Source organism: Eubalaena glacialis, chromosome 1 (genome assembly GCF_028564815.1).
Source record: "Eubalaena glacialis isolate mEubGla1 chromosome 1, mEubGla1.1.hap2.+ XY, whole genome shotgun sequence".
NCBI lineage: Eukaryota > Metazoa > Chordata > Mammalia > Artiodactyla > Balaenidae > Eubalaena > Eubalaena glacialis.
Window position 1 is genome coordinate 52,593,273 of NC_083716.1, and position 20,418 is coordinate 52,613,690.

General features: G+C 34.7%; 1 protein-coding gene across 6 annotated transcripts in view; it reads right to left on the bottom strand.

The window, feature by feature from the left end:
* Positions 1-3,985: 3,985 nt before the first annotated feature.
* Positions 3,986-20,418, bottom strand: part of CCSER2 (coiled-coil serine rich protein 2) — a 154,764-nt gene continuing 138,331 nt past the window's right edge. For 3 of the 6 annotated variants that reach the window (XM_061179891.1, XM_061179882.1, XM_061179935.1), the window contains one exon: positions 3,986-4,936. In XM_061179891.1, coding sequence (XP_061035874.1) covers positions 4,118-4,936 — 819 coding nt within the window. In that variant the 3' untranslated portion in view covers positions 3,986-4,117. Of the gene's footprint in view, positions 4,937-17,024; positions 17,110-20,418 lie in introns of all 6 variants that reach the window. The other 3 variants (XM_061179901.1, XM_061179911.1, XM_061179921.1) reach the window with 3 other exon arrangements.

Below are 20,418 nucleotides of genomic sequence, written 5' to 3' on the forward strand. Positions count from 1 at the left end.
GAGTGTGGTGTGTATGCTGAAGGGAGTGTGTGAAATGATACAGTTTGAAAAAAAATCAACGAAATGAATATTTTAGATCTTTGTAGAAAAAAAGATATGAGAAAAAGTACACTGTGGATGTCAATGTTGAGCAGGACAAGGAAATTTTTATAATTATGAACTTTATTTTTATTTACTATGCCAACATTTTCAGGAAAGAGACTTTACATCCAGTTTTTATAATTCATTTTACAAGCAAATTCTAATATACAGTATTTACTCTGAACTGGTTTTTTAAATCAATGGGAAAAACAATACTGCAGACATTAAAGATCGTGGTGTTTGTTTTTAGTCAGCAGTGACTTAAGAGATTTTAAATTCTTAGGGTCAGTATTATTTTGTTATGGCGATGGTTTACCAAGGAGAAAGTGGGTAGCTTTCCCCCAACAAAGTTTAAACATCTGATGTATCTTTAACAGCATAGTTGTAGATTGGTGCTCACCATTATAATCATTTACCCAAACATACTCTTTCAAATTGCTGCAGCAGAAAAATTGAAGGGAGGTGTGGAAAGAAAATTTTAAAATATAATTCAGGCATCAGAATTAAGAAAAATAGCAAGGCCATCATCCCCAAGGAAAAACATCAGGTATCTGTATTACAGCTATAATTAATGTTCAAATGTGTGCATAAGCATGCAAACATAACCACCCCAACTAATTCATAAACACAAAAACTATTATGTAAGATTGAGAGTAAACTGAAACTATGCTGCAGTCTTACTGCTCTTCACTGCAAGCCTATTTGGTGATTCCAAATTACATCTTCAGTGCCCTAGAGACCAGGAAACCATCATGACAACTCCGCTCAGAAATGAAGAGTGCATCTCTGTGTCTGTTACACCATCCATGCTACAGGAAGATTTAGAAGTGACAGCTCTAGGGGGACCATGTTCTCTCTGATGCATCTGAGTAAAATACTTAAGGGGACAATGAAACATTCAAAGAACTCAGTGCTTTAATGGAAAAAGTGACATGCTTATTAGAATACAACTGTGAAAGGCTGTACTTTGAACAGCAACAATTATAGAGAAATTCATTTCAACAAAGAAAGCCACACCCGATAGGAGGCATTTCGATATTTCAGGCACAACTCCAAGCAATTAAGCTCATTTAAAGTGCAAATCTGATATTTTCTTTCATATTCAGATTTTTACTTGTTAAAATACTTAGTAAAGTTCCCTAACATCTATATAAATACAATGAACAGCAGTCTATATGCCTGAAAATATTGCACAAATTAAAATGAGACTCCAAAAGAAAAATGCTAGAGGGTCTCAGTTATTAGAAACATTCTAAATGATATTACTATACAATCCTTTAATGCCTTAAAATCATCTGCACCTGTACTGATTAACTCCTTAGCCAAGCTGTCTTTAAGGAATTTTATATGCATCCCATTAACAGCCAAATGTATAATTCTACATACTCTATTTTCTCTTTCACCAATGTGAAACTTAACCAATGCCCATAAGACTTTTTCCTCGGGATTTAGAATTCATACACTGCCACCATCTTCACCGAAATCACAAGAACCAAGGAAAAGAGTGATCTGAGTTCCTGTGCAGGAGGATTTGGCACAGAGTTGACTTACAGAAGCACTAAAGAGAGATCGAGCCAAATCTGAGAGAGTGAGCTCTGATTATTCAGGTGAGCTACAGCCTCACCTCATTTCTGACTTAACATTTACTAAGGAGCAGACTAGCAAAATATTCTTGCAGTTTTTAAAGAAAACAGCAGGCAAATACTTTGTTGTTTCGTGCAAGCATCCTAGATTTTTTTCTCTTAAATGTAATAGTATGCTTCATAATTATATTAATGAGCCTTATGCCAAGATTAAGGCTCAACAAAGGTACAGAGAAATTGAACTGATGGATTAATATTTCTGCAAATTCATCAGGGATAACAAACAGAGCAGGAAAAGGATTAGAATAAACATATTGCAGGAGTCAACATTTTTAATAAAGACGTTTCCCTCAGACTAGGGGGTTAAAAATAAAGTAAAAATTTAAAGATTTTCCCCTAAAGATAAACGCCTACTTGTTAATATTGTTTCACAAGAGTTTGTATCAATTTCTAAATAAACCAAGACCTACTAATCAGTATGTTTTACTTTAGGGAAACACCCCATTTGCAATATCTGAGATCAGTTTTCTTTCTCCTTCAAAATAAAAACCACATGTACCCACTTACAGCTTCAGCTATTACTGCTTGTCCCTATGAAGAAAAAAGAGCCTTCCTGATATGTCTGATCGCTTAGCATAGTAACGGTATCTGGACTATGTGAAAAACTTTCTAAACTTTAGTGCTTCTCTGACAGAAGTGCTGTCAGATGAGAGTATGATACTAGATTTGTGTTGCTCACCTCTTACCAAATCCAAGAATGGCTGATATCTGGTGAATGGCAAATTCACTCGAATGGTTCCTTATAGGTAAAGGAAGATTGCATCAAATGGTAGTAAACACCTCTTTTCAAATTTCCACTAGAGTACTTGCTGTGTTGTTCCTCTAAAATGGGGTGATGTACATTTTTTTAAAGGGATCCCTAGGAATTTCAGTGACTGATTTTTTGGCCATAAACCCTTTTGATAAATTTTTGGTCAGCTGATCACAACAAAAATTGACACTGTAAATACTGTGTGAAAGACATTAATTCTAACAAAAGCAGCAACAGTTGAACAGCCTAGAGATGTCATGATTTGGGAAAACAGGAGGGCAAATTTACTGAACCACCCGACAAGCGGCCTGCAGCATAATTAGGTTAATGCATATGGTCCCTTGGCAGTTCCACAGCTACCTTCCTAGCACATTAAAATAAATAAACATATTGCCATTGAAATATCTTTTAATACCTTTTAATAAAACATAATTTCCCCTTTCCAATTTTATTTTTCTTCCCAAATCTACTTTCAAGAAATTGTCATTCAAACATACACCAACATAAAAGGGAAACCTGGAAAACTCAAAAAAACACAGCTATTATGAATTCCGGTTTTCTCAAGATAGTCTTACTTAAATTTACAATTATACTCAAAATACTTTAACTCGCTTTGCTATAGAAAATAGTTTTAAATCCCTATATATGGGATATTTATATCCCATCAAAGTTCTGTGCAAACATTTCAAGTCCATTATTCCAGTCTTCGGATATTAGCAAAAAGTCAATAAATATAAACATTACAATAAAGACTTAATTTAAAATATATACTGTGGAACCTCAAAACAGCTATCATGGATCCATAAGCCGATAGGGTTCAAAATGGAATTACCAGCAAAACTCTAGCACCAACATATGTTACAAATGAATACATCTTTATGTCAGGTTTCAAGATGTATCCTCACTCGAGCTTTCCAAAATTTATTCAGTAACAAAAACAAACACAAATGGGGTGTGTGTGTGTGTGTGTGTGTGTGTGTAAAACAAGATGTTAAAGCAACATATAATTGGTTTATATATATATAATATGAAACATTTTTAGCCAGGGGAATTTGTCTGGTAAATAAATATTGAGACTATAGCAAAGAAAAATAAAACTTACATAAACTTCCCAATAAAAGCCTGATCTCCTGTATTCATCACAGAGCTTTTGCATAGACCTTTTAAATATACAAATCACTGGCCAGAACTCTACTTACAGACTACCATCTTCCGTTATCACCAAATCTTTAGTTAAAATAGTAACCATATTCACAGGAGGGATGAGTGAAAAAGGGTGAGGCTCTGACAACCACAATTAATACAGACCTTAAAAGGACTAAATCAGCAAAGCACATTTGTTGCCTGCTAAGTGGAATATTATGAATTTTCTGATGTGCAGAGGGATGGATAACATGATTAGAGCCTTCTGTAGACCTCTGAATGGGTAAGCAAACTTTTGTGTTTACCTGAGACAAATATGCTCAAATACTATGTACTTCAACCAGGATATAAAATGGAAGAGCCAAACTAGTAGAAGCTTCCACATTTTAATTTTTAGATTTGCAAGCTTTTAATGGAACCTCCATCACAGTAGCAAACTGCACATAAAGCTATTACAGACTGTTTTTTAAAAAAACAAATTGGCAGGTGATGGCTATGCTTAATGTATCTTTGGTTTAGGAAGACGAGAATATTGATTAGAGGCCAAACAATCCCCAGAATTCAAATTGTCATTAGGATTCTGCATGATTTCTTTTCTTCTTGTTAGTGGCCTTGGGATGCTTGTCTTGGCCTGGAAGTTTTGAGGCTCTAGTCGGGGGTTGCTTATTTGTTTTTGTTTGAAAGAGCCAGCAGGGGGGCGGAGCTTAGATGCTTTTGGATTTGGATTATTTGCAAGATTTGTCTGACTAGATGTTGGCTGGAGTTTTGCAGAATTACATGGTGTGATTATTGGTGACTTCTTACAAGTGGGATTCCCACTTGGAAACGTTTCAGGAACTGGAGGAGGTACCACAGAATTCAAGATGGATGGCTTAAAAAGCTTCAAGGACTTGGGCTGAGATGTGTAGCCCTCTGGTGAAGACTGATTTCTTCCAACTCTCTTAGCCTGGTCTACTATACTTGACTGGGGAAGTGTCTGAAGAGAAGTGGTTACAAACTGCATGTCACTAATTTGATTATTTGCCAAATGATAAGGCTCTTGAGCATTCATGGTCATGTTCAAGTCTGCTTCAGAAGGTGTACTCTTCACCACATCCTTAGTGAATTGTGGGCTTGATGAAAAAGGCCGGTCTTCCAGACCACTGCTGCTTTCTTGTTGCAAGCCGTGTGTAAAGCTTTCATCCAGAGGTGCAACAGCCTGATGTATGCCCTGGATTATGCACTCACTGTGGGCCTCGATATGTTGTGGCTTTACTAGTTTTCCCTGGGCGTGGTCTGTGGGTCTGGGAAGGCTGCTGGAAGGCTGTAGTACTTGAGGCTATTAGAATTAAAAACAACATTAGCAACAATTCATTTTAGAAATAACACCCAGAATTAATATAAGTTCCAATTAGGCTGTGTTGGTACTTATTATGTTTTAATATGAGAAGCATGTGGGGGTTTTTTAATTAAAAAATAAATTGCAATAGTCAAGTAATTCATGAGACACATACAAGAGTGATGATGCAAACAAAAAATGGTACGGGCAGTAAACACTAAACAAGATCCAAAATCAAACAGGAGAAAAGAAAAATATTAAAGTACTGATTTACTGTAAAAAAAGATTCCTACCTTAATTGATTCATTAATTATTTAAAACTTCATATATAAGAGAGCTTGACAGAATGATTTCTAGAGCCCTTTGGTTTAATCTCCATATAACATTCAGATAGCAACTATGACCTTCAGAATATTACCCATTTTAAAGGCTTATTTTTTAAGGAAAGCTCTATACCACTTTAATACACTTCACCAGAGGAAGCATTAACTTCAAAGTGTCAGGTGCTGTACCTCTATCGAGAATTAAAATTACCAGCAGACAAACAATTTAGAATGAAGATTATATTCTCAGTTGATGTGAAATTCTAATAACTTAAAAAAAAATAGGTCAACATCTTTAGCTAATGTTAACCTACCTTTAATATTCTTATTGAAAAGTTTCAGAATAAAATGTTTTCACAGCTTATTTGTTCTGTCTCACTGCCATTTGAGGGATCAACCAAGGTTCTCTTATGGCTGATATGTGAAAAACAGATTTACCTTCCCCAAGAGCAAATGTCCATTAATAAAACTAAAAATAACCAGCCTTTTGAATGATGTCTGAGATTAAAACAGATTTCAAGTTGCCTGTAACTTGAACTAAAGCTCAGAAGCCTACAAAAGTAAAGTTCTTAAGGCTCACATGCCTTGCACACACTTCTCTGAAGCTTATTGTGTGATTATATTCTATACAAATCAGAGGAAACATACAACTTCCATTACTTTGGGGCATTCAGTAAAGAAATATGAATCTTAAAGTTATCTTTCAATGGCCCAAACAGTTAAAAGTTTATGGGGCAGAGCCTATTGGTCATATCATGATACAGGAATAGTTGCTCTAAATGTTTAAACAAACACACACACACACACACACACACTCATATATACGTTCTATTAAATGATGTGGGCTGAAAATGTCAAAAAATTTGGCAAAGGGCTTTGAAACATGAATGTTTTTAAAAGACCATATTTTACTAATAATTTTTTTACTATGCTAATCCACAAACAAATCTACACAGTATCTCTAATTTCCCCAAAAGAAAGGGTGAATCTATTTATGTTGCATCATTTGTGTTTTGCTCCTGTTTTCACCTCCTTGACCGGCACTGGACGATGGCTACCAGAGTCAGCAATCAGGGATTAGATTATGGAGGGGTTACAAGTGACTGAGAACAAAGGTCACCACCTCATGGAGGGATGGCTGGTCGTGATGGCATGGGGTTGACTTGCTATTTATAAGAATAATAAAAATCAAGAAAATGACTACTCAAAGTTAATCCATGCAGAATATGTTACATTAAACTTTTATCTTTGAATATTTAAAATAAATAAGTCATCTCAGTTTTTGCTTCAAGATAAATGTCCTAGTTAAAGTCACTGGGCATTTTCACAATATATCACCATAGAGATGATTTAGAGGTACTAAAATCATCAAGGAATTTATTCAAGACTCTCCTTGGGATTCCCTAGAAAAAACTGGCCATGCCAAAGTGATATATTCTTTAGAAAGATCAGTAAAAATATAAAGCAGGGCCCTATTAAGCAAACCAAAATCTACCTAAGGGGAAAAAAAAAAGCAACCAAGGAGGAGAAAAGTGCAATATCAAATGGTTAATTGAATGGGGATCTATTTTCCCTTTTTACCTCTTTTCACCTTTAAAAACAGTACGATAGTCTAGTCTCGAGTTAAAAATCTTAAAACAATTTAAGACCTTTGAAAATATCAGTGACAATCTAAAAAAATGATTTTATTGTAATATGTCTATTGCCCATAAGGAAAAAAATGGTATAAACATGCACTACCAGCTCAAAGCATAAACAGGTATAATTTTCTAAGTAAGATTAAACTGATTATTAAGATAATCAAGCCTCCAGAAAAGGAGTACTATGAACTGTAGATAAATTATCCATGTGCATTGTTCTGATTACTTATATTACCCAAATGACCACTGCTTACCAGAGAACTAAATGGAAATACAGCAGAGTGTCAGGTCAGAAAGATGTTCTGCTTGTATTAAAGGCAGTAAAGCTCAGTAACAAATACTAAAGAACTAGAAAGTAATCAGGTTTTTAAAAAATAATAAAATTTTGAGTCTTTTAACTGAGAGGAGTTAGACTGACCAACTATACAAAAAGTGTCCATACTATCATTTAATTACATTAAATAAATCAGTGGTTTCTAAATGCTGAATAATATAGATTTTATATTTTTAAGTTTATTTTAAATAAAAATTTAATTTCCTTATCCCAAAATAAATGTCTTGTTTTATTATTTATTTGAAAACTAGTTTGTAAATCAATTCTGCTACTTGATCTTCTGTCTCTAGAAGAAGATCAAGAAATGACTATAGTGAGGACCAAGGAAAGGCTTACTCCTGATTTATGGAAGATTGTGTAAAACTGGTTACCCACTAAAGACTGGGTTGTCATTAATTACCTGTTGACAAGTAGAACAACAAGTTGCCTCTTAACATCTAGCAAGCAAAAGCAAAGATGTGTTCGGACAGCTTGCTGCTTGCAGTACAATTCCCCAAATTCTAAACGCTCAGCTGTATATTAACAATTCATCTTGCCCACGTTTACTACTGCACTACCACAGGTGTTTTCAGAATGAATTTTAAATATAAAAAGAAAAATCCCATGTAATCAGGGATAATAAGATCAATAGGAAGGAATATCAAAACCATTGATTCATTTTAAAAATGTCTGATATATCATGCACTGTAGTAGGTGTAGGAAAATATGAACCTGAACACAATGCTGTTCCTGTGGTTAAGAGGCCTCATAAGAAAGAGTCAGGTAGACAAATGAGGAGACCATGTCTCAAGCATAACAAAATGTAGAAGCAAGAAGAAAATATATGCCTGATTAGAGAGGTCACAGAAGGCATCCAAGAATTGCAAACATCTGAACTGAGTTTTAAGATAAGTAGGAGTTTGCCAAGAAGACAAGAAGGGAAGAACATTCAGGGTAAAGGGCCAGTACATGCAAAACACAAAGGCAAAAAAAAAGAACATAATTATGTTCTAGTAACTTCAAATTGTTAGACTGAAGTGGCAAGCACAATGTTGGTAGGAAAGTGTAGGCAAGGGCCAACTCATAAAGGAACTCGCATCAGGCCGAATAGTTCTGACTCTGTACAGTAGATGATGGGAGACATTGATGAATTTTAAGCAGAGGAATTGTAAGACCAAATGTGTATTTTAGAATGTCACTCTGGTGGAATCAGTGAGGAATGTAACAGTAGGGGACGAGACTGTTAAGCATAACACCCAGGTAGTACGCCATTGCTAACAGCCCAGGTGATAAACTATAAGGGTTTAAAATTAGGATATCAGGAAAAAAACTGGAAATGATTGAAAGAGTTTTGAAGGAGATAGAGGAATTTAAGATGAGTTCAGGTTTCCGGCTTCGAAGATGAAAGACGAGGTATTGCCCTGTATCAAAAAAAGACCTCTGGGGAAGTTGCCCACCAGCCCATTCATTACATAGCCTCAGCCGCCCACAAGACTCAGAGGGCAAAAGGAATTCCCCCACTACTGCAGGGACCTCTGGAAACTCTCTGTAGTCACAAATTCGTAGAGCTTTAGTACTCCATCCTTGCAACTTGTAGAAAGGTTGGTTACTAAAGCTTAAAAATGTGGATCCATTCCTAGACTGAAAGAACTCAGGGCTTCTAACTGGACTCAGCAACTTCAAGTCTTACTTTAGTAGTTAAATACATATACTTCAGCACACTATTCTGAGAATTCTCAGATGCAATGGCTACAGATGTTAAGGTCAAGAGTGCCAGCAATAGGCACTACTGGGTAATTATGCAAGGGATTGATAGGCATCTTCAATGATAACCTTAAATGTCTATTCTGTGCTGCTTACAAAGATAACCAGAGACTATGCGCTTCTTAAGGCACATACCGTGCTTTATTCATTTTTTGTTGTCGTAGTTGGTATCCTCAGTATTTGGCACATAGCAGGGATTAAATATGTATTTACTAGATAATAAATAAATAAATAAATGAATATTGGTAAGTGGTATATTCCAGCACAGCTTCTTTGGTAATAGACTAGCAAAATGATACTCCCCTATTAGGTCAATGATGCAGCACTAATTTAAACGAGTCTTAATAACTGATGGAAAAGAAATCTTATAATTAAAAAAATGTTTTCTCTAAATAAGTTTGGAGTCAGCTTAATGATTCATGCTTAGAGGCATAGCATGAAGGATTCATTACATGTTAGCTTGAACGCAGCACCTCCCATTATGACCTGCACCTCCCATAATGACCCACCAGCTACGCCAGAGTTGTTTTTTAGTTGGAGGCTCGACATTTCTGGATGAAATATGTTAGGGAAACTGTCTTAACAAGCATTCAACTATTTTCCATTTCTAATTCTAATAATTAAAAATGATTATAACATGTAAAACACTTAGGATAGAACCTCCCAGAGCACATCAAAATTGCTCAGTAAATGTCACTTACGATTATTAAAAGGTGTGAAAATGATTAATTCAAGCCATTGCCCTTTTGTAACTACATCTTGCGGGGGGGGAAGCAAGTTCTATAATAGTATTATAATAAACTAGTTGCTACAGATTGCAAGGTTTCTAGGCTCCAAATACATATCTCAATAATGTCAGTCATATCTATATGTTTTAAATCCACAGGAGGCATATCTGATATGACACAGAAGTCAAGATTCCTCAAGTGCCCTCCTGGAGATAAACCAGAGCTAGGACATGCAAGGCACTTTAACGTTTAGAGAAAATTTACATGTGGCTACATGAAGGAGCTAGTACAACACAGTATTGAATCACTGAGCTTTTGAAGTCAGACTGATCTGGGTTTGAGTTCTGGCTCTATCTCTATCAGTGAGATATTGGGTAAATTATCTTACTACTCTGAGACGGAATTTTGTAACTTGTAAAATGAGGATAATAGTACCTACACCTCATTGAATTGTTGTAAATCACAAATGATAACATGCATATAAAGTGCTTAGTATTATGCCTGACACATTACAAATACTTGAGAAATATACTCTAGACTGTAAAAGAAGGGTTTCCCTTCTTTCCAATGGTAGATAACCAAACTCTACGCTCACATGCATAATCTCTAATTATCACAAGACCCTAGGTGGAAGGTACTATCTTCTTTTTGTAAATGAGTAAACTGAGGTTAAATGAAATTAAGTAGAATCTCCAAATTCACAGACTTTAAATGGCAAAGCCAGAATTTGAACTGACAGAGAATTTAAAATGCAGCACTAAAGTTTTATTATTCTGTGATATTTGGGTTAAGTCCATTGAGTTCACAGGCTTTCAGAATATGCAATATAGCCAGATGATTGTTTTAAAAACTCAAAAGACAGATTCAATACCAACATTCAGGTATTAATTTTCCTAGATAATGTCCTATTTCCTTCTTAGCTGATCTGTCCTACAGAGGATAACTCTCAGACACCAAATTCAAGCCACATGGTGAAGCAGTATTTCCAGGGAAAAGTGGCTCCAAGAGACCCACTGGAGGAAACACACTGAACACAAGGAAATGCAAATTAGCACTCATCACAAAAACTCTTCACCTTCACCATTTCATAGCACTTCAAAGATTTCTAGCATTAACATAAGAAAAAATAGTCATATCTGTAAACATACAAAGGAAGTTTCTGTAAACATTCTTGTTCTAAAGTCACCAATAGTAAGACAGCAGCTAGAAATATCAAGTCCTGATGGAGTAAAAATATGTCAAAGTGTGTAAGGTAGAAAGCAGAAAATGTTCTAAAGCATAAAAATGCTATTGCATAACAGATACAGGAATGACCTAATATTATTTTCTTGATACATACAAGTTTATTATCATTATTAAATACATTTCAAAGGTTAAAAGGAAGATGGTAATGGAGCCATTTGTAACATGCCTGTAATTTCATGCAGGCTCTGACATGCATCATGCAAACTGGGGGGAAAAAAGTTACAATGAAGAAGGTGGTAGGAAAAAATCTGAAATTGTACTGTACCACGCTTTGTCAGAGAAGTAATGGACTAACTTCTCAACTCCTTGCCAATGGCATAATGGGAAAGCAGAGACAAGAAAAAGACAGGACAGTGGTGTCAGAGACCACATACAACACCAAGGAATTGCCATGACTGGGTAGCAGCCAACGGTATTTGCTTTTCTTTTGTTGTATTTTTCTAGGCATTATTATTTTAATATATTTCTATAAAATGAAAACATATTCTTAATAGATTTATACTTTCTTGATGAAGTGGTTTGCAAGTTAATACAAATATTCATATCCACAGAACAGTGTATATAATCTTACCCTTAAAAGGAATCACTTGAAGAATCTTACCAAATAAAATACTGAAAAGAATTTTGACACAATTAATATTCATACTCCAAAGATCTAAAAAGGTTTAGCTGCATGTAATCCCTTATAAAGGAAGTAGAAATTATTTTTAATAATTTCAGTCTTGCATATTATAAATACAACTGAATGTTAGTTTACTTTTAACTGCTGCTGCATTAAAGACCAATAAAAGAATAATCTGATCTTCATGTATGTCTTAAATATAATGTTCTACATTACAAGCAAGGCTCCACACATCACTATAGAGATAGAAGACAGGACTGGATCCCTAGTATAACTAGATTCAAAGAATTCTGGTCTGTAATTCACATGAACCCAATCAAAGCTTCCAAGGATTCCTGAGGACCAGGAATCTGATTCCAAGGAATCCCTAGATCTCAGAATAGTGCCTCTAGATCTCAGAGAACTTAGGGAAGATATCTGACTGATAAATATAAATTATAAATAAGCAATTTCTGAAATAAGGAGTTCAATGACTTTTCTAAGTTGATCAGTTAACTGCTTTTAAAAACTATCAACACAACACTGTAAAGCAACTATACTCCAATACAAATTAATTAAAAACATAAAAACTATCAACGTGAATAATAGTGACTTAAGTAAGCATTTACTGCACAGGCATAATTAGTGTGAGTTGCTTAATTTTCATGAGTCTATATCTCTAAGACAAAGAACCCATCAGCATCTACCTCTGGGATGGAGAATAGTTCAGGGGGAAAAAAAAAACTAAACTAAATAACATCATAATAGTACAATTCCACTGGTGTGACCAATACGCATGGTATATTTATCCAGAGTAGGATACTGCAGGCACTATGATATGGCAACAAATACAGCTAACAAAACAATCCCACAATCTGCAGAGCAGGTTGTTATAAAAGGCTTATACAGATAACAGCAATTGCTTTGTTTCTCATAAATGCAAGGTGTTGAGAAAGAAACTAACCCCTGCCTACGTTTATGGGACGGCCTCCTGGACCATGAGTTTGATGCACATTTCTAGTCAATTAACCAATGACTAATCTGCACTTGAATTAACTGCAAATATGGACACAGTGTCATATTCTATATCAACCACACTTTTAAAAAAATAGCTTACTGTAAAATCAAATTGTTCAGTTTTTACTGAGTTACTATTTTCCACTTCATCAAAAATATTTTATTTTTATGAAAAGTCACTCTCAGAGCTAATTTCTCATTAAAGCACTGACTGATGCTATCTTTATATGTACAATTGATTACAGTCACATGGTGAAGCCAATCGGATTGAGCCACGTTAATGTTTACCTTATGAACATGTTTGACAGTTCAACAATACACATCAAGCATCTCTAAAAAGCACACACCCTTTAAGAACCATCCTTCTAGTGCTGACACTGATCTAAACACAAGAATAAATTGCACTACAATAGTATCTCTGTTTAACAGGGGAAAATGGAAACAACATCAATGTCAAACAACAGGAAAACATTAAATAAATGATATCATAGTCACATGATAATGTATTATCATGTAGCCATTAAAATGTTTTCAAGAAATATTTACTATATAAAAAATGCTCATATAATACTATGTGAAAAAAAGCAAAACAAAAAATTGGAAAAAAAATATGAGAGTATCATATGTCCTAAGAGAAAGTACTGTTTCATGAATCTTTAATCTGAATTTTAAATATACACACACGTGTGCCTTGGGTTGTAAATATATAGTTTCATTCAGTAAATATATACTGGGTTATGATGTAAAATGAATTTGTGTCAAAAAAGGTTTGTGAAACAACCCCTGAAGTTTATAAGAGGAGGAGGAAAATATCAGACAATATAATTGCCATTCTTAATATAATTCTGGTGAATACAATTAGTGATTATTGTAATATAAATTTAGAAATCAGGCAGCACTGCATCAAGAAACTGCTGGGCTGGATTGGGAGTTTGGGATTACCAATGCAAACTATTATATATAGGATGGATAAACAACAAGGTCCTACTGTATAGCACAGGGAACTATATTCAATATCCTGTGATAAACCATAATAAAAGAGAATATGAAAAAGAATATATGTATGTATAACTGAGTCACTTTGCTGTACAGCAGAAACTAAATACAACATTGTAAATCAACTATACTTCAATAAAATTTTTTTAAGAAGAAACTGCTGGGCTTAATATGGCTATTAAGACATAAACATGTATTTATGTTATTTTTGTTGCTTAAAAACACCTTTTTTCTTCCAATTTAAGTTACTGTAAATGGAAGCTAAAGGAAGTAAGATTTCTAAATTCTTTCAAGAAAGGTGTTAAACAGCAAATTTTAAGTCTCTTTAGGCATGATAAGAAATAGGTATTATTTCAAGATATACTTTTTGAAAAGCCAGGTATTCCTGAAAGCATATGCTCCGGCAAGAAATGTTATTTGAGATTACCATTAAGGCTTTTACTTGCCAAAAGTAATTATTTTTATTAAATTTTCATACTGTGAGGTAGGTTATATATATGTATATATCATTCTTAATTTTACACAGTTGGAAATTAGAAAGACTAAACAAATGACAGTTAAGTCAGTTGGACAAAAGCTGAAGTGCCTACTGACAGCAGGAAGACCTTTGAATGTTTAAATGCAGATATTTTCTGCTAACCTAGAGAAAATTTAATTTGAAACTGGAAGATAAGCATCATCAAGCTGAGACTAGTAATACACCTGAGAAAAGGAATGTAAGTCAAATTTCCTAAGTTAAAAAAAAAAAAAAAAAACTTAAAAGACCAGGATTTTCCTTTTATCTCCATTTTTTTAGAGTTATTCTTAAATTCACCAAGAACATCCTTGGCCACTGCAGCTTTCTGGAGTTACCAGAGCTAAATAGTCCCTGTAAACATTAGTTATTTCACTCTCTGCAATATCTACAACAGGCTATCTCTTTATGCCTGTTTTATTAGGTCCACTACTCTTACACATTTTAAAAAACAAAAACCAAAAACAGACTACCTTACTGAAGATTAATAGCCAAGCTTACCTGGCTTCTGCATTTACAAAAAAATGCAGTTCGCTTAAGTTGATGTTCAAGAGGGCATCAGAAAGAACTTATTATTGAAACACGATAATGTAGGAGAACTCTCTCAACTACATACCATCACTTACAGAATTAACCTCTCCAAAATTAAAATCAGCACTAGAAATCACATACTGACTAAACGTGGCGACAAATATTGTTTCACTGAATACATAGCAGTTTAGTGCAGGAAAAGGGGACACCTATTGCAAAACTCTCTGGAAAACTACTGGATTTACTCCCATAATTTCATACCCTTCTCCTTCTCTATATTTTATCATTATAAAATAATAATAATTATTATTTTATACTCCTTTATATTATTATTTTTTTATACTCCTTCAGGCTTTCTCAGGGTAAATTCAAAACAGTGTAGTAGTTTAAACATATTTCCTTTAAAGGAACCTTCAAAGCTCAATAAGAGCTGTCAAAAAGCTGTTAACAAGTCCTCTAGTTATCACTTTCCACAAACAGAGTCCTACAAGTCTCAATGATCAAGTCTCAGGGCCAGTTCTCTTAGTTGCATAAGCCATGAGAACTTACCCAGGAAAAGACTCCAATGTATATACCTTCTCTTAGGTGGCCAACACATCCAAACTCTGGCGAACCAAACTTTCTTTATGCTAACTTGGAGATGCAGAGAAAGCAGGTTTGATCTAGAAAAGCTAGAAACACAGTTCTTGATAGTAGTGCTGAAGGACAGACAGTGCTGCTTCATAGTTGGAAATGAAAAAAATACCTCTGAACCCAAAGGAGAAAGAAGCATTTGGAAATGGAGAGCCAACGATTCAGCTGAGGGATAAGTAATTTCTAAAGCTATACTAATGAGAAACTAGTGAAATGGGTACTTCTGGGAAACATGTTTTAAAAATAAATCTGAACTATTTGTGATACTGAATAATTAACCTTAAACTCCAATTCCACATTACATGTAGCTGAGAAGAAGGAGAATAGGGGAGAAGAACAGTGGGGAAAAAGAACAGGGACTATAAGGGGGCTTCAGAAAAGTTAAGGTAGGTGCGTAATTTACCTCAATCTGAGGTAAATCTGTCAACCATGCAGTATACTGGCTACAGCTTAAGAATACATTATCATTTGTTATAATTGCCCTTTGAAATTCAGATTAGTTCACTAGCAATTTAGTATAATTCTTTATGTGCTAGCCATCTTTAAATAGAGGAGAAAGCAACCTAATTGAAGCAAGGGAAGTAAAAAGGAGGATTTACAAAGGTGGTAGGAGATGGGAAAGGAGGAAAAGGGAGGAACGTTTTCACTCAACAAATTAACTTGCTAGTAAATAAACTTGATATAAAAGCCTATGCAAACTCTCTATTCCATTGTTCTTTAAAAAGTGCAAAAGGGAAGGAAAGGCATAATGGCCAAAAAATAAACTTCAAACCTTGTCTCAAATTCATATTGATACTTCATAATTGACTAATTCAAGAAACAAATTATTTGAATAAATCACATTTTAAAATTTTAACTGCTTAAAATTTCCCCCTTTTGGACCTTTGATACTTCACATGATTTTGACAAGAATAATTTATGAAAAAATTGATATGAATCACAAATCAGGGCAAATCCATGGAGAAGGCATAAAAGTGACTCTGACAACATTTATATCTTTTTCATTAACATTAGCTTTTTTGGGGTGACTTTTCAAAAAAGATAAAATATAACCAACTTACCAGTTATATACTTAAGTACATAACACAAAATAATAAACACTGTTTTGGAAAGCAGATTTAATGTAAACAAAGATTTTTTTTGAAGTCAAACAATTACTAAATCATTAGAAGTGTTAGTAAACCATGCATATTCAAAAGCCATTTCTTCTGTACTGTAAAGCAGCTGATAAATTACAAGACATATTAGTTATTAAAAAACACTCTTAAAAATGATTTAAAAGATTTTTGTATTAGATGACAGTGAAACACAATCAACACCTTTTGATTAGAAAATATTTAAAGAAATGTGCAATGGTCTAGTAAGCCTGCTCCCTAAACAATATGCATCTGTCCATTATACTACTGCAGATAGTGTATACATTTTTAACATGACTAGATTTAAAAAACAATTTTTATTCATATATCTCAAGGTCATGAAAATAGAAAATATATTAAAGACAGATGCATGTCAGTAGGTATAGGGTCACTGGCAATAGGTTTAAACGGCATTAGAATGACATTAACTTCAGACAGCTTTCCTAAGGCTCTAAGGAGAAAAGTCTATTTACATGCAGTCAAAGGAAGTATTAATTAAGAGAGGAGAGCCCAGGGAGTGCTGGTTTAGCGTGTGCCTGCAGGTCACTCTGGAGGGAGAGGAGGTGCTGGGGAGGGACAGTCATGCAGAAGGGGAATACCATGAACGGGAAGCCAGAGCAGGATAGGAGTGAGAGACACAGACTCACTCTGTCTGCGGTGCGGTGGAACAGTCCGTGGGATGCCTTGGAAGGAGCCCTGCCAAGGAGAGAAGGAGGGGGCAGAATACCCACCCTGTGCAGAGAGAGATGGGGGTAGGGAGGTATAATAAAAAAGGGAACCAAAAATAGAGAAACCACAGTCATACTTTAAAAAAAAAATAACAACAGTGTTAATGAGAAGACAGATTTCATTCTTTAAAATATAGGCAGCCCAAATTACTAAAAATACATCATAATCCAAAACTAGTTATTTTTCATACGTTAAGAAAAAATTATTTTCCTCTAATATTTGTAGTTAATGCATATGAAATAATATATTTTTTCTGGCACACAATTACATTTATCATCATGTATCTCTTTTTAAAGTAGCAGATTCCAGTTTTTTTTGCAAAAAGTGAAAGCATTTAAAAGGGGAGATAGACTTTAGGTGTTAAACACACAGAAACTGCATCAATAATAAATTAGGCATTAAAAAATTATCATACAAAAATTTTTTCTTTTTTAACTCATAGGTTTTCAAAGGATTAGCGGCTAAAATAAAGAACATTAGCTGAAGATAGCAGAGCCAACAGAGCATTCAAAAGACTTAGGATGTTGTAAGAGTGAGTACTATATCAAGAATGTGACATACAGGCCACAGGTTACACATGCAAACTTTTTAATTTTATTAACTTGTGGCTTCTTAGCTTTACTTATTTTGATCAGATTATCAGAACTGGAAAACAACAGAAATGTCATTTACTTCAATTTCCTCACATTCCAGGTAAAACTGGGTCTTCAAGAGAGAATTTGTTCACACAAATAGAACTAGATTGGGTCTCATGTCTCTCTGTTCCTAGCCTCCTCACTGATGAGACATATCCACACATAAAACTATAGAAACACTCATGATAGCATCAAGAAAAATGAGCTTGTAAATCATCATCACACCCAGCTCAATTTGCAAAATAAAGTATGCATAATTTTTCACACCAATTAATCTGATATAGAAATGATGTACTAGAAGATTACTAATGTATTTTACTGATGTTTAGATATTTCAGGAACACTGATCCAAATAAAAAACTTATGTCCACTCCTGTATCAACATTCCTTGCCTCAGGTTGAGTATAATCAGACACTTATTTAAATTTAAGAATAATCCTACATTGCTCACTATAAAACAAAAACCAAAAAAAGATCCATTTTCTATGTTGATTAAGGGAACAAATAGCTACAAGAAACTAAATAAAATTAATGATCTTTAGAGTATCCTAGTAAATAAAGATCCTGTCTTTTGAAATTATTGTAACTTCTCCACTAATTTAGCCATGGATGTTTGTGAAAACAGATTAGGAAATATTTAATAGGGTGATGACCCCAGGTGCTCTCCATAGATATTACCTGGTACAACTCCATTTTGCTGTTTCAGAGATGTTTTGGTCCAAAACCTTTACACAAAGCAAGTCCTCAGCCAAGAAGGGGCATGTACTTTTCTTTTTCTCCCTATGGGTTTCACCAGGCAGGACCAGCTTCTACTCACTGCACTGGGTAAAGAAACTTTCAGATAGGGATTTTGTATATAAACTAAACCAGCAGTCAGAGATTCCTTCTCAAAGAAATAAGGTCTCCCTGGGGGTTTATGGAAATAGTACCCACTGGGAATCAGGGAACTGTGTTTTTCCTTGGATCTTCTAAGAGCCTATAACCTTGAGAAAGCCACTGATCTTCTCTGAGTCTCAGTCTCTTCATTTGTAAGATGAAGAATTGGAATGTGCTACAGACTAAGTCATTTGTGTCCCCGCCCCCAAGTTTCATATGTTGAAACCTACTGCCCCAGTGTGATGGTTTGGAGGTGGGCCTTTGGGTGGTGATTAGCTCATGAGGGTGGAGCCCTCATGAATAGGATTAGTGCCCTGTGAAAGAAATCCCAGAAAGCCCCCTCACCCCTTCCACCATGTTGAGGACACAGGGAAAAGACGGCTGTCTATAAACCAGGAAGCAGGCTGGTGCCTTGATCTTGGAATTTCCAGCCTCCAGAACTGTAAGAAATAAATTTCTATTGTTTATAAGCCAGTCAGTCTGTGGTATTCTGTTATAGGTGCCTGAACGAACTAAGATAGAATGGTTCATCTCTAAGAAACGTCTCACTTTTAGTTGTAATTCAGTTGGCTCACACACCCCCACTCCAGAGTCATTGTTATCCTTTAATTTTATAACTCTATACAGCACTTAAAACAACTGCATTAAATAGTCTCTCATGATAAATCATTAGTTCTTTAAAATAAGTTAAGTGAAAGTATCTGTAAGAATACCTAGAACCTGGCAGGAGTTTAAAAGATGTTAAATGTCCCACATTCTCTGCCTAACCGTCCCCAGCAAACGGGAGACTCTGTTTACTGATTCAAACTGAATTAAATTAAGTTATTGTGTTTACCTAGAGATGAATATATAACATCTGCCAGGCCTGGACACACACTGCAAGCACCTAAAAATCTTAAAAAACAAACACAATGATACCCATTCTTTACTCCCCCAAGACCAACAAATCAATGAAATATCAACTACACACCTACCAGAATGGCTAAAATTAAAAAAATAATAATGACAACACTAAGTGCTAGTGAGGATGCAGAGAAACTGGATCACTCATACAATGCTGACGAGAATCTAAAATAGCACAGCCGCTCTGACAGTTTGCCAGTTTCTCTGAAAACTAAACGTACAGTTACAACATTACCCAGAAATCGCACTACTGGCCATTTATCCTAGAGAAATGAAAATTTACATCTACACAAATATTCATAATAGCTTTATCTGTAATAGTCAAAAACTGGAAACTACCAACATGTCTATCTATTATAGACACAAGTGGTTAAAAAAACTGTGGAACATCCATATTATGGACTACTACTCGGCAGTAAAAAGGAACAAATTACTGATAGACACAACTACTTGGATGGATCTCCAGGGTATTATGTTGGGTGAAAAAAAGCCAATCTCAAAAGCTCACACACTGTATAACACCATTTATATAAAATTCTTGAAATGACAAAATTTAGATATGGAAAACATTAGTGGTTGTCAGGGGTTAGGAATGGTAGGGGAAGAAGTGGTTGTGACTATTAAAAGGCAGCGCAGAAGAGAGAACTTTGTAGTGGTGCAATAATTCTGTGTTTTAAATATGGTAGTTGTTGCAGGAATCCACACAAGTGATAAAATGGCACAGAACTATGCATACTCTAAAGTCAATTTTGGTTTTGACAACTGTACTACAGCTATATAAAATGTAACTGTTGTGGGATATTGGGCGAAATAAGGGATCTATTTTTGCAACTTCCTATGAATCTACAAGAATTTAAAATAAAAAGTAAAAACATAAATAGAGGAGTAAAAACAATGC